Source organism: Tinamus guttatus, unplaced genomic scaffold (genome assembly GCF_059628265.1).
Source record: "Tinamus guttatus ecotype Peru unplaced genomic scaffold, ASM5962826v1 Tinamus_guttatus_pri_ptg000434l, whole genome shotgun sequence".
Classification (NCBI taxonomy): domain Eukaryota; kingdom Metazoa; phylum Chordata; class Aves; order Tinamiformes; family Tinamidae; genus Tinamus; species Tinamus guttatus.
The window spans coordinates 1460811-1477598 of record NW_028288968.1 but is presented as its reverse complement, the minus strand read 5'-3'; the positions used below and the strand labels follow the sequence as shown (position 1 = coordinate 1477598).

General features: G+C 40.5%; 1 protein-coding gene across 1 annotated transcript in view; it reads left to right on the top strand.

Annotated features, from left to right (window-relative positions):
• CHCHD3 (coiled-coil-helix-coiled-coil-helix domain containing 3) overlaps positions 1–16788 on the top strand; it is a 135273-nt gene that overhangs the window by 104623 nt on the left and 13862 nt on the right. The window contains exon 6 of the mRNA XM_088531810.1: positions 4747–4817. Within this exon, the coding sequence (XP_088387936.1) occupies positions 4747–4817 (71 nt within the window). The remainder of the gene's footprint in view (positions 1–4746; positions 4818–16788) is intronic.

Genomic DNA, 16788 nt, shown 5'->3' with positions numbered 1-16788 from the left:
AATTTGGCAGAGTTTGGATGCTTTCCAGGTTCTGGTTTTTGCCATACCTAGGAACATGTGTCTGTACTGGTCCTACTGAAGTTTAGTAGGACAGCTGATATTCCTGAAGAAATATAAATTAAAACAGTTCTCCCCTGCTTCTGACCCAGCTTTCGCTTGTCAGAGAGTTTCCTGCTCTACTGATGCCGCTGGATAAGGAGTATAAAATCCAATGTTTCCTCAGGTGTGTTTATTTGCATGATGCTTTTGCCCAAGCCCTAGCAAAGGTTGGAACAACCACGTTAACTTCTTAACCAGGGATGGGCACTTGACTTCAAGCTCTCCTGAATGCAGTCCATTGTCTTGCAGCTTTTCTAGAGCAACCAAAACTCCTACATCAACAGTAATTCACTACTACATCAATAGTAATTCTACTACTTCTCAGCATCCAGAGTTGGCAGAATTATTAGTTTCTTGCAGGGCTTTCTGTGTTACGGTTCCCATAGTGTTAAAGATGGGAAAATAAACTTCCTAATTCCCGTGTGAGGCAAATCCAAACTTTTCCGTATGGAAAATGCACCGTGATGAGAGCTGAAGTTATCACAAGTATCTTTTGTGCTCGGTAGGAGAGAGGTAGGACATGATATGATGTCTTGGAATCCTTATCTTCTAGCATTTTATGCATGTACACATACTCTGATTGCAGAACATCTGCAATGCTCTGCCTGGGCGTGGAGTAGAGAATTGAAGACCAATTTTAACCAAGTTATGGTCAGCATGAAAGAAAAGTGTGGGATCCATGTGCTTCCACATGCTGCGTAGTGCTCGAGAGACCAAGAAGATAATGTCTGTGATCTAGGATGTCCCCGAGTCACAAGCTGCTGCAAGACTGTTCTCTTCTCCTCGACATATGCAGTTAATCCCTGTCAAAGTCCTGGGTGGGTTTTTAGTCTGATCAAGTGCTTTGCTTTTTATTTTGAGGGTGGGCAGTATTCCCTCAGTAAGTAAAGAGCAAATGAAGAACATGGACACGAGTGATTTAATTTCCTCCAACTTTAGCAGACCGTAAGTTACGCATCTCTGCTGAGCTGCTTATCTCTGCCCTTCTGGGTCAGCAGCAAGAGAGTTTTTTGAACTGAATTAATTACTGTGCAAGATGAGTAGGATGAGCTGCTGTCTAGAAACGTCTGTGCTTAGGCAGCAAATCTTGGCCATTAGTTTAGACTAGACATTTTCACTTTTAAGCAGCTGAAGTTCACTCACCAAGACCCAAATGTACCACTCCATTTTGATAGTAAGTTTAAGCAATGTGCCCCTCATTATGTAAGAAATCTGTAACGGGTCCCCAAATAGAAAATGCTGCTGAGTGGGATAAACTGATAAACTGATAAACTTTTAAGAAATGTGGCTCAGTCTGAAAATATGGCCATGGCATTTTTTTGTGCTTTGAGTTGAACACTACCTGAATATACAGGCTAGCTATTCAATATTTGCTTGTGTCTATTTGTTGACTGAGAAAAGCATTGACGTTAGCAGTAGAGAACTTGCTAATTATTTATCAAAGGATTAGTTGTTTATTAAAGGATAGTGCAGTAATTCCAAATGGTGCTACGTTACAGCACTGATTTTTTTTACTGTATTTAAAGAAAGGGCCATTGCTGCTTTGTCCAGAGGAGAAGCAAGGACTTCTCAAAAGTAGTTTCATCTTTAGACTGTAAACATATAGACATGGAGAGTTGTACATCTGTAGCTATATATGAAAGAGAACTTAAATGAATTTCAAAGGACAGCCTGATCCAAGAAGACAAACAATTTTGTGATAGCTTGAGCCTGCTATAGGTTTATAAGCTTTTGGCATATATAGGAGCTCAGTTGATCACTTGAACTGCAATTAAAAAGCAGAACAGGTATACTCAGAATATTGTTTTTGTGTCAAAAATGCTCCTTTATGCTTGAAAATGATAAAAAATTGCAATCGATCCTTACAACTGTTGTGTTCATCTTTATTGATCAAGCCAAAGAAAGATAAATTGCAGCCCAAATAAGATTATAGTAAATGTTAGCATCGTAGGGGAGGGCAGTATGATAGAGAGCTATTCATCATCATCTCAAACGGTGACCTGTCCACACTCGCCCCGTCGTCAGGCTGCTGTCTAATCACATACCTATTGATTGCATCTACGGCCAAGAAACCTGGACGCGACGGGCACTGGGCAGCTCAACGCAAAGAGGTCACGGGTGTGAGGAGAATTTCATTTTCATTTTCTTACAGGCCAACAGTGATTTATGAAAAAATAAATGACCCCAAGTCTCATGCGTGGAAACCTTGGTTCCAGCGCACGGTGACTTATGAGGTCTGAATCACAGAAGCAGGAGTGCAGTAGACCACCGTGCTCTTTGTGATCTGTTTGTGCCCTTTGACTGCAGTATATGTTACGCGATTTGTTTTAATTTGTGGTAAAATATTAGATTCAAAGTGCGATTTTACTCCTGTTCTCCCTTGCTGTTCTTTCCAGTAATTTCTGTACGTGGCAAGTTCACAAGAAAGAGCTTTGGAAGATGAGCTCCCAAAATGAGAAGTAAAAGATGTTTTTGCTTTTCCAGTTAAGGCTGTCTGTTCTGAAGTTTTCATTGAGTGGTTTTGCCTCAGCGGACTATCTTAACTGGATTCCTCATAACATTATTTGTCACAGATAAATGTATTTCAGGAGGTATTTACTAAAACACTGATCAAAGAGCCTGTGTTGTCTTTGGGTTTTGTGAGAGTGATCTTTGCGGTTACAGGCTAAGATTTTGGCAATAGTGTTTGAGGTAGATTCCCTTTTCATACAGCAACGCCTTGAGGAAAAATAAAATGAGGAAAAATAAGATGAAACCGTGCTTACTTTACCCAAAATAAACTTGGAATGACAGTTTCTGTGGACTGCCTTGTGCCATCCAATATGCTAAATGTTTTGAAGAGGCCGAATCATGTCATGACGTGGATAACCTTAAACCAAAGTGTTAATAGGTAGATTGCTAGTATTTACATTTTAAATTTCTTTTGTGCAAGTTTTTGTTACCGTGTTAACATGCCAGATGACTCAAGGTGCAAAATTAAGACAGAATTCTAGCTAGTGCCAAAAAACCCTTTATACATCTCTGCAAAGTAGTGTTTTCTGTATGCCTCGTTGTCAGAGAAGAATTAGTTTTTGAAAACTTTTGAACTGCTTTAACTTTTTTACTCCTCCAACTGTGAAGCCAGGTGCTTTAGTTATTCTGTCTTAAGTCCAACTGTGTTAGGGCTATAAAAACCTCTTTAAAAACACCAAACATATATTATGTAGACATGAAGTGTCAGGATATTATAGTCATTTGTCTTAGAATATTGTATGTCCCACTGAGAAGCTGTGACACTTTTAAGTATTGAGAAGTTTTATTGCTTGATGACTCAGTCTTGTCTGGCCTGCATTTTGGAAATTAATGACTTGGAGATACTGAATGAAAGGTTTTCCCTGGTTTAGAGGAGAGAGAAATATGTTTGGAAGCTGACTTATTTAAAAAGTAAAATTAGCAATCGATCGAAGCAACCTGGAAGCTTGGCATGTTAAAATAATTCTCTGCAAGATGTGTTATCAAGGCAAAAGGAGAAGAGAAAGTCAAATCATAGTTAATTTATTGTGCGACTTTGAGATTTGATGTGAATATCACCTGGAAGCTATATGGAGATCTATGTGGAAGCAATGCAAATATGCACATGCAAAAAAATAAAGATTCAGTGTTCGGATTTTATTTTTCCCCCCAAAGGAGAGAACTCAAATGTTCTAGTACCACCTAATGCTGAGCACTTGAATCTTATGCTTTGAATAACCTTCCTGAAAAAAGAGGACACGCTTATCAAAAACATCTGTGAAACTTTGTTGTCTGTAGAATGTTTTTTTGAATTTTAAATTCATAAAATATCATAGAATCATAGAATAGAGTCATAGAATGCTTAAGGATGGAAGGGACCTCCAGAGGTCATCTAGTCCAACCCCCTACACACGCAGGGTCACCTAGAGCACGTGGCACAGGACTGCGTCCAAGCGGGTTTGAAGATCTCCAGAGAAGGAGACTCCACAACCTCTCTGGGCAGCCTGTTCCAGTGCTCTGTCACCCTCACTGTTAAAAAATGTTTCCTTAAGTTCCTGTGGAACTTTTGGTGTTTCAGTTTCTGGCCGTTTCCTCTAGTTCTGTCGGTGGCCACCAGTGAAAAGAGGCCGCCCCATCCTCCTCACTGCCTCCCTTGAGGTACTTCTAGACACTGCTCAGGTCCCCTCTCAGCCTTCTCTTCTCCAGCTGAACAGGCCCAGCTCCCTCAGCCTCTCCTCATAGGGCAGATGTTCCAGGCCCCTGATCATCCTCGTAGCCCTGCGCTGGACTCTCTCCAGCAGCTCCACATCCCTCTTGTCCTGTGGGGCCCAGAACTGGACACAATATTCCAGATGTGGCCTCACCAGGGCTGAGCAGAGGGCAGGATCCCCTCCCTCGACCTTCTGGAGACGCTCTTCTTAATGTTCCCCAGGATCCTATTGGCCTTCTTGGCCACGAGGGCACCCTGCTGCCTCATGGTCAACTTGTTGTCCAACAGGACACCCAGGTCACTCTCTGCAGAGCTGCTCTCCAGAAGGTCCATATTGATGTAAGTTGAAAAGCATGGGTATCTATGTAATTGATATGTAACTGATATGTAATTGATATTACATAAAATCTGTATTATTAAGTTTTTGATTTTTTTCAACTTTCCAGAGCGCGCAGTTCTACAAAGTTACCACAGAGCAATACCAGAAGGCTGCCGATGAAGTGTCCGCTCGGTTCAAGTAAGTCTTTTTTTATCATTGCTTTTGAGGCTGGGAAGAAGACACATTTTTACCCACATTAATGTGCATAGTAAGACCCCTTTCTGCCATCACATCAGTCTGTGCTGGAAAAAAGTACTGGTTATTGAAATGAGAGAATTTGGAAGAATTTGGAAGCCAATACATAGAACTGTAAATTGCACAGAAATTGGATGTACCAGTAGTTATATACTAATTAATTTGTATTTGATAAGATGCATGAAATCTGCTTAAGGAATATATTCCTAGAATACTTTCATTAAGAGCAAAAATGTGGTTGTAACTTTGCATTACAATAGTATTCATCCATTATTTGAAAGGATTTAAATTAGCAACTTAACTTTGCCCCCCACTGAGAAGGTCAAATTAAATAATTCTTATTAGTCCTGAGGATGTTTAAATGAAGATATAGTAACTGATGGATCAAAGTGGCTCTGACCCTTAGCCTTGGACGCTTCCCTTTCTGCCAGTCCATCCATTAGGCAGGAGGTTCTATTCATCATTTAATTAGGACACAAAAAGTACTTTTTACAACCTTCTAATCTCAACCAATAACCATAAATGTACTACCCTGCAACCATTTTTAGGATTGCGAAGGGTTTTTCTTCTGGCTTTTTGGTGGGAAGTTAAAAGACTTTTAGAGTTGTTGACAATGGTGTAAAACTGCAAAGTTCTTCTAGTTATTGTCACAAGTTTTTAGCTGTTCATAGGTATTTATATAAATCTTTGTAGTGATTGATGATGGAAAGTTCGTATCACTGAGGGCTAAAATCTTCTGCCCCTCAAGAAGGATCCCTCAAACTAGAATGGCTGTTGACTCTGAGGCTCATTTAGATGTGATTTGGAGGACCTCCCTTTATGGACAAGAAGTCGGTTGTGTCCCACCAAGGGAGTATTTCTCCTTCCTATGTTCCACTTGGGTGTTTTGTGGGTTTTGAAATGTAATCAGTGCCTAATCTGACTTCTGCTCTTTCAAAACAAGCTTTTATTGTCATGTGAAGAAGCTTAGGTGCTTGTTGTGGCCAGAGGTGGGAAGCCGGATTTAGTTTCCCCCCTAATATATAAAGTTTCCCAAGTAAATCTGATGCTTTTGGATTCCTTTTGCACAGAGTTGGTAGGTGCAACAGGCATCAGTCAGTCATATCATGCAATATCTAAGATTATTAAGAATGCTATTTTGGAGGACATTTCAGTCTGCATAAACCAAAAGAGTATTTAATAAAGAGGGATTTGGAGAGGGAATCAGAAAATCCTAAGGCTGATTAGATTGGTCTTTTCTTAATTTTCTAGAGTCTAAAGGTATATATAGAAATCACCTCTTAGACTAGTCTTCACTGTAATGCCATTAGTGAAATTGCTGTGCTGCCTTGTCGTGCCAGATTTTTCCCAAAATCATTTGGAGAGGATTGATTAGTTGATCCAGTTTTGGATCCATTGCCTTAAATAGAAAAAAATATATAAGAAAATGATATCTGAAAGGTATTTACCTTATAAATCAAATATCAATACTGCTATATCTTTTTACAATTTCCTGTATACATCCTTTAAAATGTATTTTTCTTTTTTTTTTTTGTTATTGAGAGTTTAAACATAGCAGATGTTATTTTATCATTGTCTTTGGTACGTGGCTTGATGGATAAATTACGAATGATTTAGTGAAAACCTACAGATGATGCTGTTTTAGTGTCACCAGGCACTTCTCATGTTCAGTTTAATTCCATGTGAGGGTTGAGAACAGAGTTTCAAGCAAGGGTGCTTAAAGAGCTTGTTTAATTGTCTGTAAAAGAAGAATTAAATAAGGTTGAACTGCTAAATTTATAATTTTGTTAATGCATAAACCAATGTACTGCATGTCAGTGTGATTTCAAGTTCCAAGTGAAAGATTAATAGGCCTAATTGTGGTGTTGGTAGGAAACCGTCTCGATTTAATTTTAAGCATGTCTAGAATTTTACTAAGTTTTCTTCAGATAACTTGCACTTCTGCAACTTTTTAAGCTAAATCCATTTCAAGAGTGAAGAGGAGGGGATGATGACTTAGATATTTCCTGGATTTTCCTTTCCTTCCTCTATTTACTCCCTCAAATTATATCAACTACGACTTTGCCGGTCTTTAGAGATAATTCATCCCATTAAAAAGGAAAATCCGAATACCCCATGTGGGCTTGTACCAGGAAACTGGCAGGTCCTCTGTGTTTTGTCTGCTGTCCTTATTGATGCCTCTTCCTACCTGCTCTGGTGGTTGCCTGCATGAGATGGATATTCCAAATGTTTCGTGATAAATGTTTCATCTCCGCGAGATCCTGATTCGCATTGATCATATTCTAAATTATCAGATGGTTCATCTCTTTAGGACACTAATTCACATTGATCAAATTCTAAATGACCACGTTCAGTCAGTTCCTGCAGTACACAAATTACATTAGAACAACATTACTCGAGCATGCTGCCTTTCCTAATGTAGGAGTTATGTTACCCGCAGCTACATTATAAGCAGAATTATTATATTATGAAGATGTCTCTGTTATAATGAGACGTTTACACAAGAAGAAAAGAATGCAACGTTACAGGAGGAGCTGGGCTTTGGGCAAAGATTCAGGCTTTTACTAATAGTATTTTACATTTGTAATATTTTTTCCCTCCCTTAATTTGAAGGGCTGGGAGTGGGAAATTTGGCAGCTGCAGTGGTGACATTGTATTCCCCCACGGAGTTCAGAGCCAAATAACATCTTGATTATTCATTAGGAACAGAACGCGTAGTAGATAGGGCAAATTCTGCTCAAAATAAATGTTTTTGCTTAATCTGCTGTGGTTTCTCTTTTGATTCCTTGAAGCAGATGACAGACTTCATAGCTCTCTACTCCCACTCTTCGAAAATATTTAGCCAGTCCTCTCCTGTTCCAGTGCTCTCCGTTAAACAACGTGGAGTCACTTGTCCAGGTGGTGCTTGTGCAAAGCAAGGGGGATGCTGTGATTCAGTAACTTCTCTCCTCTATCTCAATGTGTCACTTTAACGCTTCTGAACTGCCTTCAGAGAAGCCAAATTCCGGATCTCGTGCCTCACAGCACATCTCTTAGCACATGTGAACATCTAGCCTCCTTGATGAGATTATCCAAGGCAAGGAGCTGTCATCAGGAAGGGGTTTTGCATCATGAGCTCTGGAAGCGTGGTGGTTCATCCTGAACTGCGGATTTTGAGGGATTCATTCTCTTACCATGAGACTTATGATCCTGAACCCAGAGTAACGTCCTGGAGAAATGGTGGCAGTGAGGGTTGAGGTGTGTTCTAGGTGCTTCCCACAGGTACAGTATTGATGCACTTGAGAATTAAAAGCATTTCTGCAAACTGAATGAGTACATCTCCCGCGATCCTCAATAATTTCCATTGCTTGTTATTGAAAATGAAGTTTGAAGCACAGTTTAGCCAGGGTTTATGGCCTTCTCTAAGTGCATAGAAATGTTATATCCTTAGGTTGTATTTTAACTAATATTTTCTGAGCTGGAAAGTGTAGCTGAAAGAGTCTGTAATGAAGCCATATTACTGAACAGCAGTGAAACTTGGATCTTCGGATGGAGTCATCTCATAAAGCGTGTGCTGCTGGGCACATTGAAGCGTCTCAGGGACTCTTTTTGCTATGTAGCACTTGATACATATTACTACAACACAGGAATCCATATTAGATGCACAGTAGGCTGTTGTTGTAAAAGCTTTCAATTTTCTACTTGTTCTTTCTGTTACCTTAATTCCTATTAATATGAAAAACTGAAGCACAGATTATGAATTATCTGTTAAACCCTGCACTGCTTCTTTCCCATAAAAGAAAAGAGAAGACTGCTTAGGAATCCTCGGAGAGCCTCCTTGCTGCATCCAGCTCAGCTCCCTTCCAGTCCCACGAAGTTTTGCTCAGCCAAGGACAACGGGCTCAGATAGACACATCACAAATTAATCTTGCTTCCCGTGCAGGCCACGTGCATTGTAGCACTTTGTCATGAAACAGTTGTCGTAGTTCTGCCGCATATTATTCTTAAATTCCTTTTTTTTCTTGTTGCACGAAAAAGGTTCCAACAACAATTTCAAATACGGCTTTGAAAGGTTTGTATGCAAACAGCTCCTGCTGTATATAATGTAACTGATCATAACTGAACTTTATACAGCCCTCACCACACAGCTATGTCCCTTTTTCACATTGAAGAAACAGGAGAGGAAGTAAAAAATACATATTTTTCTAAATGGTAGAGTTAATTGAACCACTTTTGTTGTCTTTTTTCCTTTTGAATGCACAGAAATAAAACAGAATTGGATTTCTCTGCTCATTTTGCACTGGACATATCCCAGGGCTTCCGTAGCAGAGCACATCCAGGCAACGTGCTTGGCTTTGCATGTGGGATTTTGCTTCCTGGACAAGACAGCCTGTTCCGTCAACTAGTGAAATCCCTTTCATCCGTGCACACCTTTGCCTTGGAGCGAGCAAACAGGGCTTATTTGTTTCCACTTTTCCAGATGGAGCTGCCTCTTGCTTCAGCATCTTGGACGGAGGGACTTCAGCTGGTGGCCAATAGTCACCCTCAACCTGCTTCAGTTTTCTCTAACCTATGAACATATATAAGGGTTCAGAATACCAAAAATCTAGGAAAAATACTTTATTCACTGCAATTACCTACGAAATGATGACCAGTTCATAAGCAGCAACTTTAGTATTCCCTACAGCAACGCAGATATTTAGCTTTCTTCCTTTGATCAATATGGTCCATTAGGAATGGGCTCCGCAGAGCTCTATGAAATATTAATTGTGCGCTTTTTAGCTGGCTGCAGATTTATTCTGAATGAAGCTGCCTGTTCTGGAATAGTATCCATGTGTTTTCCCGTTATGCCCAAATTTTGTGGCCGGTCGCCTAGTAAACACACGTCCCCACTCAACTGTCTGAACTGGAACTCAAGCGTTAAACATGAGCATCTATTTGTTCCCTTTTAAAGTGCTGAACGCGTTTCTGAGAGTTGCATTAGCTTATTTATCCATTATTCAAAATTTAGATCACACAGTAATTAAGCGAGCCAAGCCGCTTCTTTCCATCTTTCTCATAATCCTTTCCTCCCCCCATTATTTTTTGCCTTTTTTAGAAATCCTGGGTACATTAATTAAAGCTGCCCTGGGGCTATCGCCGCTTTTTCGCGTAGTTAGCTCCTTTGCAGTGTGGGATGGGGAAAGCAGTGTGAAGCTTAATTTCATTAAAACTCAGTTTTAAGGAGGAACTTCATTATCTGATATGAAATAGTACTTAAAATAACAAAACATGTCCTAGAAGGGTGGTATACTAAGATAACCTTTATGGCAGATGTGGCCAAATGTGCATAAATAAGTAAACATATATATGTATATTTTTTTCCCCAGTGTATCTTGTTGGTGTCTCTTCCTCCATGTGTGTGTCGGGATAGAAGCTCCTGTTTCAGATTTGCTCTATTTGTGGACAGGACATTTTGGACTTTTCCTGCCTTCAGAAAGCTGTTTCCCCTGCACATCAGTGGCCACGCAGCACCGATGCATCTGGCTGCCTGCTCCTTTTCAAGGACTAAAGCCTCTTGTTTTAATACATTAAGCAGCCTTTGTTGGGATTTTGTAGGAACACGAGTAAATGATTTCCCAATTACAGAATTAAACCGAGCAAGGTTAAAACCCACCGTCTCTTCTTTTGATTTGCTCTGCCTTTTGTAATCTTGTGTTGCTGAGATTTGCAAATACCTTTTTTATTCTTTCTTTTCCCCCTGGAGTCCAAGCCATCTGTAGACTCCCAGCCCACAAATCTCCTGGCTGCATTTGGGAGCGCAGCATATAATTTTTTTTCAACTTTTGGAGGTTGACAAGGCGCTAGGCATGCATGAAACGGGTTTTAGTAGCTGCTTTCCTGGGCAGAGCGCTTTTAATTGCAGTTTACCTTCCAAAAATGCATTTTATTTCTCTATTTGCTTAGGAGGTTTCCCGATTAAGCTGAATTTCCAAGCATTGAGAATACCATGCAGGTCTGGACACTGATTATACTGTCAAGGCTTCAGCTCAGTCACTCAGGTTTACTCATGTAGACAGGGAATCACGTGGACAGGAAAAACATTGTTTAATTTGCAATTTTTAAAATAAACCTTCCAAAACGCCAATGTCGAGAGCCAATTCCATTCGTTTCATGCTGCCCCTCACATGTTGGTGTCTCTGTGCGTCGCAGATCCTGCCCGGAGCCAGGCTGCAGCTGCAAACATCTGGAGAAGGGCTCGCTGGAGCTCCCAACATCTGGAGGGCAGGGGCGGTCGTGTTTTGGGTTTCGGGTTCCTCCTTTGACCAGCGTTTGATGCTACTTGCAGGCTCAGCTAAAGAAAGGCTCATGCCAGGTCACACTTGGTTAGCATAATATTTTTTTGTCATATGGAACAAAATTGTGCAGCTGGCAGCAGGTGGGTCACGCCCACGCCGGAGCGTGGAGAAGCTCTTGTAATTCCACATGGGATTTATACCTTTTTGGGCATGAGAATGATGAGCAAGTTGTGTACACGACGTGGCATCATCTTAGGTGTTACTGTACTAAAAGTAATGAGGGAGCCTGCATACCTGTGACCTGAGTGCACTCAGTTATCCCTTAAGGTTAAGGATCTTGACTGAGGTCAGAGGAGTAATACGTGCTGAGTCCAGGACTAGATTTAAGAGGTCAGTGGTGGCCACTTTCCAAAAACTTCATAGGCTCTTCTTTCCATTATCATATATAATATTTATTAGTGACCTGGTTGGTTTGGATTTCATTCATAGGAAGGTGGTTAGACTAATCCATGAACTTTTTTTCCTGTCTTCACAAGCATCAAGTTTCAATATTTTGGCTTTCTTTGCTGGTGCTGTCAATAGCAGTTGCAGCGTTGTTCACTTTGGGATCCATCACCTACAAAGGTGAATTAAAATAAATGCTTATAGCAGCAAGTGGTTTAATGAACCAAGACAGGAAACTTCTTTTCTCATAAAAGAGGAAGAAGGGATTTTGATGAAAACAGCATCAAAACAAGTAGAAATGCTTCTCTCTCACAACCTGGTTGGTTGGACCAGGGAACTGCAGGTTGCACATTTATTTTCGTGTCGGAGGGCAGGAGTTTTGGTTAGAAACAGGCTGATGATTTAGCAGGAGCAGCGGCTGCTCCGCTCATTCAGTGCCCATGCCAGGAACATACTGCCAGGACAGACAGAGAGGTTTATTTTATCAGGATGCAAAAAGCCAGGAGCTGTTCCTATAGATAAAAAGTCTGTCTGGAGCAGTCGTAAATTCGGAATTACGTGGACAGCGTCAACCCTTGTACGGCAGAGCATTTGGATAGAAATGCAACTTTGGAGGAACCAAAACAGACTTTAATGTGGGTGCAGAAGCAACTTGATCACCAGTTGTAGAGCTCCCTATAGCTTCTCTAATAAAGCATCTGCCTCTGGTCATCAGAAAGCGCGTGGGACTTCGAGTGTGAAAATGTCAGTGATGCAAATGAGTTTTACAGTGTTGTCCTGTTTCCTGCTTTGAATATAACTGTTATTCTTTTTTCTTTTTTCTTTTTTTTTATATATTTCCATTCCCCAAGAGCTGACCAGGATGTATATTTTTATATCTCTTTGAACAAGGGAGCAGCATAACATAATTCCTGCTCCCATAAGCATTGGTACTCTTTTTTTCCCCCTCCCTTAAACTTATATACTTTAAACATTAGTCTCCTTTGATCAGAGAAACCTTGACATTCACATAACTTAATTCCAGGCAGTGGTGGCCTTTGGTGAATTTTAACATTTTAAACTTATTTCCCAGGGGACGCGTCTTGAAAAAATTCCTTTGTAGCCTGGAATTTTCCAGCAGGCTGTTATAAATGGACGTCGCCCTAAATGCAGCTGGGCAAGTAGGTTAGTAGTTTTGCAGTGACTCTTCAAGCAGCTGCTGAGACCTTGTGGGGAACGTTGCACCTGCCCCATGTGAGCAGAGCAAAGCCCTGAGCCTCTACATGCAAAACCTGGTGCTGATGGGGCTCCGCATCAAATGAGAAGTAGAGAAAATTCAGCATTGATTTGTTTCCCTCAAAACACTATTGTTTAATTGCTTACAATTAAACAATACACTATTATTTAGTGCATTTGCTTTACGGGATTTCTTTTGCTGATTTTCTGCCTTAACTTTTTCCCTGCTGGTCTCTGTTCTCCCCATGCAAAATGATAAATTAGTGTCTGAACATCCTTTTTGCTTCCTTCAGTGGTTAACAGTGTGTCTTTAAAGCATGGGGTCTCCTTAAGAGAAAATGCAGATGTTGGGCATGAAATGTCATAACCACTTTCTGAGTGTTTTACTGCATCTGTCTAGCACATTTCTGCCTTTTCTTAAATCTAAACATCATTTTAAGGAAGACAGCCCTCCTTTGGTGGTGTGTTTGAAGGGGGCATTTCCTGAGTGTTTTATTTTACTTAGAGACTTGGAAACATTTTGTCTTTTTCAGTGATGATCTGTTATTTATTTTTAAGGGTGTGCATTTGGGAACATCAGTTCACCTTCTAGTGCTAAAAGAACATTCAAAGCTGTTCCAAGGGGAAATTTTTCCCCATTATTGTTTATGGATCAGTTAAACTTTAGTGTGTTTTGTCAGTTCAAGAGCCACGTGCTTCTATAGAGGATCTTTGACGGAAATTGGCAAACCTGCTGATGTTTAAAAAAATAAAAATAAATCATAAAAATGCCCTCTCTTCACTGTCCTCTGCCTCTCTATTCATCTGCCTGCCATATAGAGTCCAAGCAGAGTCCCTAGATATTAAAAGCAGACTTTTAAGCCTTGGAAAAGGAAGGGAACAACACATATAAAGCTAATATAGATATTTTAAAGGAGACCACTTGAGTGCCCTGACCGTGGCTGTAAAGTTTATAAAGACGGACTCCCTGTCAGGGATGTGTTAAGATGGATTATATTGTGCAGAAAATGCTGCCCTGTGTAGTATGCATTACTGGAAGCAGGAGAAGATCAGGATCGAAAGGTTTTGCGAGAGAGGCTTTATAGATCTGTATGTAATAGAGTAGCTCTCTGTCTGCACTGCTTTACTGTTGGGGAAATCTTGCTCTTGCATGGACTATTGATAAGCACTCCCTTTTCTTCTATCACACTTATATATTTATTTCTTTCCCTTGTTTAGACACAGTAGTTTGGCAAAATAATTGTTACAAGTTTCTCAGTAGGGAGCTGCAGTCAACACAGTGTTAGTCAATATGCAATTTAAAAATAAGCTCTTTGGAGATAAGCTCAGCGCCAGATGAACTCCGTTCACCAGCTGTTCTACACGACGGGTTTTGGCTCCCGTCCACTCTCCTTTAGGTAGAGGTGTTGCCGGGTGCTCTTCTGGATAGGCTATAAATGGGGTTGTAGTGGTTCTTCAAGAGGATTGATTAATTATAAAGGCAATCTATTAAAAGCCCAAATTCTTTCTTTTCAACCTGAAGTCTTGTTCACTCCATTTCTCCAGTTGCATAATATGTCATTGTATAGGAGAGTGGTAATCTTCAAGATGCTCCAAACGTGTAAAACATCATGTATACACAGATAAAGCTGCTGTTTTTTGCATCTGCACAGTACAGATGTGTTAAACCGCCAGCAACCCCTCGTTTTGGATATACCTATAATTAAGTGTTGGATATAAACACCCTTAGTCACACAGAGCTCTACTAAAAGGAACTGCTCAAGTAGTGGTAACTTATTCTCAATATTGTACTTTCTTAAATATGATATGCATTTTCCTGAGATTTCGATTGTGCATATTAAAATTCATATTTTAGTGCAATGTAAGTTTTTCAGGCTAGTTTTTACAGAAAGATGTAATTTTTTCTATGATATATTTAATGAAAAGAGAGAACCCAGTTATTTCTTTAAAACTTTCCTCACCGCTTAGCATGGGTCCCAGTTTCAGGCCATTTAGGAGATCCATTGAGCCACTGGGTTGCTCTTCTGCATGCATTAGTACTGGAATCCATGTACTATGGAGCAGGCTTGCTGTATCATGGACACATTTATGAAGATTGATAACAAGCAGGGTTCAGTGTTAACTTTTATTGTCAAACGGGCTGCAGGAGAAACTGCCTAGCGCCGGTTTGGCTTTGATTTATGAAAAGGTTGCTGCATGAAAAAGACATCGCAGAAAACAGCTCTGCTGGCAGCAGCATTATAAAATCGGGCTGTGAGTAGACCAAACCACAACTAAGTGTAATTATGTTCATTATTGTCTCTCCGAGCTCTCTGTGCTGTTGATAGGATGCTCTCCCTCTTGGCTGTGTTTGCTTTAAAGTGGACCCACCTTTCCCACTAAGTGGGATAAGTGTGAGAAGAACCTGCTATTTTCTATAGGCTCTACCCTAAGGTGACCCTTCTTGTTGGGGCTGGCTGAATCCCTGGGATGAAAGAGGTCGTTTGGCTTTTACCTACTTACATATTCTCCAAGGGACGCAAGGAGGAAGAGGGAAGATGCTTACAGAAAATTGCTGCTTCTGTTACAATTATTGTCATTGAGATATTTTGCCCTCAGCTTGTTATTGTGCTCCTGTCTACGTTATATTTAGGCTCTCTATTATGTTTAGACCCCGTTAAAAGCAAAACCCCAGCCTAATGGCAAAGAACACTGGCTTCCATCCAGAGGTGCCAAGAAGTGTTATTTTGCTCCTCTTAGGCTAGTGGCATCTGTAGTAATGAGATGTGCTGCTTTGAAGAGAGGAGCATCTTGGTCTTAGCAGTAATTAGCAGTGAAGCTGGAGTGGAAACCAGTGGAGATTGAGGGGCATGACCTAACAAGAAAAGAATTCTGAAATCTGAGATCTTAAATCTCAGACTTGAGATACTTGAGCCGAAAAGCATTCCGCTACCAAACTGGCTAAGGCTTTGGCAAAAAAATAACCAGTTAAAAAACGTGTGTAATAAGGATATAAGGCATACAGCATCAGAATGGCTTCACTGGATCAGACCAATATGCTGTTAGATAACGCAGTATCTGAACAGTGATGCCAGCATGGCCACAGATAGGCAGAGAAAAAATAGGAAATTAGACAAAAATATTGTGCTTTGCACCTCCCTCCGCTCTCTGAGTTCATCTCATGGTTTGTTCGTGACAAGTGGAGCATTTTCCCCCCTAAGATGCTAAAGAGGAAGCTGAGGCTGTTATGTTTGTTATGCTGCAATTTGTAAGAGTGCATTAAAGCTGAGATATATGAGAGCAAGGTCCAGGACTCAATTATTAGGACCGTGTTCGCAGCGTGATTCTTCCTCTCTGGGTATGTTCGCTAACACGCTGTGGTTATTGCAGCCTGGTGATTATGTTTTAGGAATGGATGGCTTGCCCAGTGCAAGCCTGTAGGAAGTGCACGTAGCCTTGGTAGCTTATCAGAGTGAATCCAAGTGTTTTTGTTGAATAACTTCATGCCCAAATGAAAAATTGGCCTTTAGTCTAACTATCCTGTAACTTCTTAAGAATGCAACTCAAATTCACTGAAGTAATCATCACCCATAGGGGCAACGATGCTTGGCTGACTTTAACTGTTGATTGTTTTTCTTATTCACTAGTTCTGCTCCATAATATTTCTTATTTCCGTGGTCAGTAAGAGGCTTTCAGACCTCTCAGGATTGGAAAGAAAATGGTTATACATGCATTGCTCTAGAAAGTCATATTTGGATAATAATGTGCCACAACTTAGTGTTTTGTGCTGCTTTGCATTGAGTGAAGCCTTGACCATTGATACAACCAGAAAACATATGTCTCCTCCTCCAAACACATTATATAGTACACAGATAAAGGGAGAGTTGGTTTTGGTAGTAGTATATGAAGATTTTATTACTGCCATGAAGATTTTATTGCTATGAGTTTGGCCAGCCCACGTCACTCATGAGTTTGCAAAGCCTGAAGTGGGTTATCTAGCTCCTTGGACACAAGCACCA